Raw genomic sequence first — 7,609 nt, 5'->3', positions numbered from 1 at the left:
GGAGCGCCTTGCGGATTCAAACTGCCGACCTTTTGGTTAGCAGCCATGGCACTTCACCACTAAGCCACCAGTGTTTCCCAATAGTCAATAAAACAGTCAATAGGTAAGGAAAATCAGTTACTTCTCTAGCAGGGGCGGGGGTTCCCACTCTTAACAAGTTACCGGATTCCGCTAAACAGGAGAGTAGTACTAACTGGGGAAAGAAAGGGGGGCAAAGCCTAGGATTCGCTGAAATTTCCGCCATCTCTGTTGTGCTCGGTAAGGACCGAAAAATTTTGTCCTGGGGAACGCGTCTGGGTCCTGTTTTTGTTTCTGCAGCGCTCGGCATGAACTCTTTTGTTTCACACAAATTGGTGGTTTGTTGGGGGCTGCTTATGGGCGTTTTGACCCAGCTATTTAAGAATTAAAGAGAAAGTCCCACCTCGCTTCAACATGGGGAGGGGAGACCTTTGGAGGAGTTTCTAGACTCGGTTCCCGACGCACAGAGATGCCAGTGAGACTCCCAAGCATAAAACGGATGATGCTGGTGTTGGTAACCGAGTGGCCGGGCCAGGCCGGAACGGCCTCCGAACCGACTGCGGCCGAAACGGAGCTGGGCCCGGGCATGAAGGTGCCTGCGGCAGCTCAGAGCCTCTTCTGACGTGCGAGAAAGGGCAGCTCCTTGCACTGAGACGTGGGGACGCGTCTCAGGCGGGAACAAGGGAGCTGGAGCCGCAAAGCCCATGGAGGACACTGCGCCCCATAGGCCCTGGGCACCCCGGGCCATCTCCTAAGCCCGGACACGATCCGGTGTCTTCAAAACGGAGCTCCCAGACGAGAGAAGCCTAGCTGCCAGCGCCAGAGCACAGGAGCGTGCAAAGTGGGCGCACTGAGTGGATGGCTCCCAGACTCGGACCGAGCATTAGATTCGGCCGGCCACCGCCCCGAATGCTAGAGCCAGTATTTGGTAGGGGAGGGAAAGAGAGAGAGATCCAGCTCACAGTGTGTCACGGGGCCTAGGCGGGGCAAGCGCCCTCTGAAGCCATCAAAGACAGGGGTGGCTTTTTTTCCGTCCTCCAGCCCTCTCCCCCCAATAGATATAGCACGAATTTTTAATGCGTCTTCCTTTCACAGACAACAATACAGGGTTTGAAAGCCGGACACAATTTGGGTTTTGTGTGGGTCCCTCCTCGCGCTCCCTCGGCCCAGCTGGCCATATGGAATCCAGCATGGAGCCTGTGGATGACAAAGGGACCCAGTGACAGGCCCAACAAAACCCCAAGGAGACTTCTGCCTGACTCCGGGATTCACTGCCCGAGATAAGCGCGCTGAATGGTGCAGGGGGTTGGGGGGGACAGGCCTCTTTTCCCTCTGCCCCTCTCTCTGTCCCCTGCAAGCCTTTCTCTGTCCCTCCTTAATATGCACGCCTCTAACATCCCCTGCTCCCAGCACTCCCATTGTGCGGTTTTGTGCGGCCCGCTGTAGATTGGGCGAAGATAGACTGCCCAAGCTGCCCCCGCTCCGGGTGCGCTCCCAGGGCGCTGGGGTTAGGGCCACACAGGGCTCTGCGGGCACTTTTATTGACTCCATGGGGACCCGAGGGCTGAGAGAGGCGGGTGCCGGCCCACCTCCCAGTTCCCCGCCCCAGCAAGCACACACCCAGACTGCAGGCCTAAATGCCCCTTCTAAGCATCCTCTAAGCCTGCAAGAGTATGGACCCTTGTTGCCGCTCCCTTCCTCCTGCAGGCCTGGCGGGCTTCTGCGAACATTCTTGGACCCGGGAAAGCCCCTTAGCTTGATACTGTCAAAGTCAACTAGAGTCCCTTCTGACAACCGCACTCCAAACGGAATCTCGGGTTACAGGAAGTTTCCCTAGTGGGATGTTGGGTGGTCAGCACCAGGGCAAGCTGGGTATTTGATGATTGCACAACAAACGAATTGGGCAGAATTTGCAGACCTTTCACAACAGAAAGAAAAACTCCCAAACGTTTCCAAGCTACTGTGGAGAACAAGGGGAGACTTTTCAGCATTTAGTAAAACCACTCCTACAAACCTGGCGAAACCTGGAGAAGGGAAAAGACATTCAGTGAGATATTGGAAAGACTCCCGCTCCTTCAGTTATCCTGGGGCGGGTGCGCGACGCGGGAATAACGTGTAATCACGTCCTGGGCGTGTGGCGCTGAGTGCTATTGACGCGCAGACTTGGTCACACAGATAATCATGTTTGCTTTAGATATTGAATTAAATCTGATCATCATACTAGAAGGAGCAAGGAAGTCAGCTGGGACTGCTCCCTTGCCCGGCCTCCTTGCCCCCGCCTTCGCCCTCACTCCCAGCCCTGATGGTGGAGCTCGGAAGAGAAGAGAGATACAATTTCCGAATGGGAGGCGCCTTTCAATCCCAGGGAGTCTCCTAGCGCCCCCTGGGCTCTAAGCAGCAGAATCCGGGTATTTTCGGAAACCTGCGAGATGGAGAAGGGCCGGCCCCTAGGCCGCCGGCCCCCTAAGACACTTCGGGAGCTATCAAGTGTGCGACAGCATCCGCCAAGGGATCTGCTCTCAGCCATCAGCACAGAACGGAATCGGTTCCCTACTGGAAAAGGCCCGATCGCCCTCCTCCGGGAGAGCGGAGCTGCTGCTCACTTTCCGCTAAGCCCCAGCCCTGGAGGTCCGGGAGCCCCACCCCACTTCTGTACTTCCAAGCAATTCACCCAGCCCCGCGCCGCCAAAACCGGGGAGGAGAGGGGACACCGGATACAGCCCGGAGATCCAGGGCTGTAACCTGGGAGGAGGGGCCGAAGGGTTCGGGGATGGCTTGGCTTGCAGTGACCACCGCTGGCTCTCGACCCCGCTCCACGACTCCCCAAAAAGCCGGGGCGGGGGCGCAGAGCTTTTCCCCTCCCCCCGTTGCTCAGGTCCCCACGTCCCTCTTCCTAGCCAAAGCCTCGGCCGCGAAGCACACCCCGCCCCACTGCGACCTTGGCGCCCTCTCCTAGGCCGCAGATTTTGAAAGGGATGGGGAGGAGAGAGAAAAAGCCGACCAGCGCCAACCTCGCCCCCCTTCTTAGCACGAGGTAAATCAAACCCAACAAAGTGAAAGTCATCGAGTGTAGTGGCTTCAACAGCTTCTCAGGCTGAAGGAGCCACTCGTAGATTTGGGCGAGCGAGGGGGGCTTCCTCTCCTCGCCTAGTCGTTTCCCAAAGTCACTTTTTTCTCCCGAAGTCGGGCCCCTGCTGCCGTGGGTTCAGACAGCGCGCGAGGCCAGGGGACAGCCCGGGTGAGGGCGGGAGGCCCCGGGCTCCGGGCCGACAGCTCGCAGGCCCCAGGCCTTGGTGAGGCCTGTTCGGGGAGCCCCTCCAGCCCGACCGGCGCCCCTGGCCTCGCCTGGAGAGAAAGCGCCGAGTGGCGCGCAACTTGCGGCCTGGCCCTACTCTGGCCAGGCGCAGGGCGACAGTCAGACAAACTGGAGGGCCGGGCTGGGTTTTTTTAAACACAGGATTTTTATTAAAATTCTTATTTAAAAAAAAATCGAAAGCTTCCAGTGCCCGGCACTCTTGGGGAATCGCACAGAACTGCTGAGCTCCAAATTCCAGGGCTCAGGACCTGGAGGAAAGGGCAGGGGGCTTCTTGCCTACACATTTTTTCCTCTTTCATATTTGAGAAATATTTGCACAGAACAAAATTTAAAAACAGAAGGAAAGTGAGAGTCACTTAAACATAAACAAAACAAACCACAAAGAAAGGAGTCGGGCTCCGAGGTCGAACAGGCCCGTCCTGAAGGTCATATTGGCAACAATCACCACCGATATTTACAACGAAAAGCGAAATTTGCCACCAGCTGTCAGAATGTTTACATGGCCATAAATACTTAGCGTTTTCTTATTAAAAAAAAGAAAAAAGAGAAAGAAAAACTCATCTATATTTTTAAAGTGTTCTCCACTTGCTTTAGAAGAAGACGACTGACGATATTGCTACTCACACAAACATACTTTACAAAATCCACGACAGGGGGTGGTAGTCTTTCTCGTTTTCAAGTGACAACGGTAACGATAGGACGGTTTGGTCTCCCCCCCCTCCCCAGGGAGAGGCAAAGAAGCGAAGCTGCGCAAACATTCTGTAAACACGGCTTATAGTTCAGCCCTCTCCAAAGGTTCAAAGAAGAGAAGGACCGAGCAGAGCCGGGGGGGATAGAATCTGCCGCTCCAATGAGGCCCAGGCAACCTCCCGGCACCTCCCAAGCTGAGCCGAGAGTCAACTCGACTCCAGAGTACCAATAACCACAGTAAGGACAGAGTTCTCCTCGCCACCGCCGCTAGGGTGGTGACTGGGCCTGGGGCCGCGAGTCTCTGCGGGGCCGGCGCTCACCAAGTCCACTGCTGGGCCTGTACTAGAGGGTGTGCTGTCGGGTACTGGGGGGTGCTGGCCGAGCTGTACTGGGCGTTGTATTGCATGTGCTGCAGCGACTGCGCGCTGTAGGCTGAAAAGGGGATGCCTGCCTGGAAGGTGGCAGCTGCCAGGTCCTGGGCTTTGAGCGCGTGGCACGGTTTGCCGTCCCTGACCAAGACGGGCACAGCCACCCGGCGCGGAGAGGGCAGGGGCGTCACCTCCATACCTTTCTCGGCCCGAGCACGCTTCATCTTGTAGCGGTGGTTCTGGAACCAGATCTTGACCTGAGTGGGCGTGAGGCGGATGAGGCTGGCCAGGTGTTCGCGCTCCGGTGCCGACAGGTACCGCTGCTGCCGGAAGCGCCGTTCCAGCTCGTAGGTCTGCGCTTTGGAGAAGAGCACCCTCCTCTTCCGCTTCTTGCCGGCGTCCCCCCCGCCACCCGGGGTCTCCTTGTCATTGTCCGGTGACTCGTCGGCCGAGGGCTCCGGGGATTTGGAACTCGAGTCCTGAGGGGCTGCGCCGGCCGCCAACCCGTGCACTGGGGAAGAGAGAAGCGCGTCAGGCGGCTGGAGGTCGCGCGCCTTCTGGGCCAGACCCTGAGCGCCCCAGATCCTCCGCTGTGCGCCCCGGCCCTTCGCGTTCCGAGAGCCGCCCGCAGCCGGGCCCTGCTGCCCGGGGTCCCCAAGGGGTAAGAGGAGAGGAAGCAGGGGTGGGAGCTTGGGGCTCGCGTTTCTAGAAATTCGCACAGTGTGAGTGCGGATTTGAGAGGAGTGGAGCATGGAGAAAATCTTTGCGGGTTAAGGGCTCCAGCTCCTTAAGCTGTTTCCTCTCTCGAGAGACGTGGGCAGATTTTAAAGAAAAAAAACCACAATCCCGGCATTGATCTGCTCGGCCACTTGAGGCAGGTTTTTGGGAGTTTCTTTTTTGCTTTCGGGGTTCTGGACACCCTCGGCGCTGCAAAAAGCATCGAGGCAGGGCAAGCTATTTATACCCGGGCCACCCCGAGCCTCTCCAGATCTGACCCTATCCGAGAATCCATAGCTCCGGGGCAGTCCTCAGGGTAGTGGAGTCCAGGAGCCCCTGGCCGGGCCATCTGACCCGGTTGACAACTGTAACCAGCCCTTGGGATGCACCCCCTTTCCCCCCCCCGCCCCAATTCCTTGCGTTGAAAAAATTTCGAGACCAAGTCTCTTTCCGGGATTAGAGGGTCTTGATCAAGAGAAAACAGGGCATCCTAAAAGAGTGTTCAAATCTTTCTAGCGGCCTGGGATGGGCTTAAGTGGCTCCTTCCCTTTCTCCCCCAGCTCTAGTCCCGCAGTAATGGAGCCGGCCGCGTCGCCAAGTTTCGCTACTTACGGGAGTACTGGAGGCCCTCGGTGCTGGCCAGCCAGCGCGTATATGGGTTGTCGCTGCTGTCGTAGAAAGGATTCTTCAGGGGCAGGCTCTGCACTGCGTCCAGAGCGCCCTGCCCCAGCGGTCCAGCCCTCTTGGCGGGGTCGGGCCCCTCACTCTCCTCCTCTGGGCCTTCGGCCACTGAGCCTTCCTCATCATTGGTGTCTGGCAGGTCCAAGATGTCCTTGACCGAAAATCCCGTCTTTGTGTTGGTCAACGACATGGCTCGGCCCCCGCAATTTATGCTGCAAAATTGTAACTTCAGTAGGTCAATTTGTGGCACTCCCCAGCCCAGGAGGGCAAGGGGGGGGGCAGGGGAGAGCGATTGGGGGAAGGGACTTAATTATTCGGATAATTATTATTACTATTAAAAAAAAAAAAAAAGCGGTAGAGAGAGAAAAATAAAGCCCAGCCCAAAGAGTCTGTCTTCTCTGCAGCCAAGCGGAAATGGCCGGAGGGCACCGGGAGGCCTGCGCGGAGCGCTGCAGGCCTGGGGAAGTAGTTGTAACTCCAGGACGGGTGCCAAGGCGGCGTTAGCGCGGGCTCAGGCGGCCGCTCCGCGCGCAGTGGCGGCTGGTGGCGAGGAAAAAATGGGCCATTGCCCTAGCGATCAGTCCATATAAGGCTGGGCTCCACTCACGAACCTGGGGAGAGGGGGGGAGAGGGGGAGAAAGAGAGGGAGGGAGGGAAGGACAGAGGGAGGGAGGGAGGGAGCGAGAGAAGGGTGGAAAAAAGGGGGAAAGACATTAAAAACGCAAAGGTTGGCCACGTGTGGGCGGGTCTTGGAGTCAAGTGGATGAAGACAGTATTCGCAGATGTGAAATTGTGGGTTTTGGGGGAGCTCCGCGCTCCCAGTTAACGGCCCTCTAGAGCAAGATGAGAGGTGTAACCTGTCAATTAATTGCAAAGTCGGGGCGAACCTTTTTTATTTTAACCCAGTATTTACATACAAAGGACCACCACGTTGCTGGAGAGTCCACACACTTTCTTGAAAGGGCCGTTTTAACAAACGGCATCTTAAAAAATAAAAGGGGGGGGGGGACAAAACTGAAACCCGAGGAAGAAAAAAAAAAAATCCCTCTTCAACCTTCCCGGATTCCCACTTCCCCGCGCCCGGCGTCCGCCCCCAGCAAGCCGGAAAACTGGCGATTTGTGGCGCGTTTGTAAAAGGGGGAGGGTGCGAAGGCTGAGCCGCGGAAATCTCTCCTTCCCATCGCTGGTAGTTCCCTAAACAAGAGCCGGTTCAAATGGCAAGAGCCCAACTTCTGTAAGCCTCCTAGGTCAATATTTTGGTTGAGGCTTAAGGATGAGTACCAGAAATGACAAGGCGAGTAATTGATTCTAGTTAGCGCCGAAAGAGCCCGAGACCCAGAAAAGGGCTCGGCTCGGCCGGCCGGAGTCACACCAAGCGCTCCCCCACCCCCCGCGCCCGCCAGTCGCCCTTTATTTGCTAAAAACTCCTGTATTTCCTTCACTCCGCTGCCCTTCCCCCAGTCCCCACCCCCCCCTTCTCCGCGGCAGAGGAGGACGCGCAGCTCACTTGCAGCTTTGCGGGCGTCCGGGGGAAGGCGGGTGGGGAGCCCTAACTTGGGTCCGATCCAGCCCGGCCCCGCCGTTCTCCGGCCGGGGCAGCTTGCGGGTCAGCGGGAGGGGAGGGCCAGCCGTCGCGCGCCCTGCCTGCCCTCACTTAGACCTTCCAGGCCTTCCCTCTCCAGCCGCCAGCTCGTTGGGGGGCGGTGGGAAGGGAAAGGGGAGGAGTTGCAGGGGGCGTTGCGTCTCCAGTCCGGGTAAAGACCCCGAAAGTTGCGGGGGAGGGGATCGCTGGGGGAGCGGACGAGGCTTCGCGGTCTCC

At 57.8% G+C, this 7,609-nt stretch overlaps 1 protein-coding gene across 1 annotated transcript; it reads right to left on the bottom strand.

Annotated features, from left to right (window-relative positions):
- Window positions 1-4,340: 4,340 nt before the first annotated feature.
- On the bottom strand, window positions 4,341-5,980 carry NKX2-2 (NK2 homeobox 2). The gene is made up of 2 exons (XM_003411705.3): window positions 5,722-5,980; window positions 4,341-4,903 (listed from the first exon to the last, which is right to left on the bottom strand). Exons 1-2 carry the CDS (start codon window positions 5,978-5,980, stop codon window positions 4,341-4,343), a joined length of 822 nt encoding a protein of 273 aa, XP_003411753.1.
- Window positions 5,981-7,609: the final 1,629 nt, after the last annotated feature.

This window comes from Loxodonta africana, chromosome 24 (assembly GCF_030014295.1).
Source record: "Loxodonta africana isolate mLoxAfr1 chromosome 24, mLoxAfr1.hap2, whole genome shotgun sequence".
NCBI classification, from domain to species: Eukaryota; Metazoa; Chordata; class Mammalia; order Proboscidea; family Elephantidae; genus Loxodonta; species Loxodonta africana.
The sequence above is the reverse complement of the archived record's forward strand: the minus strand, read 5'-3'. Positions and strand labels throughout refer to the sequence as shown.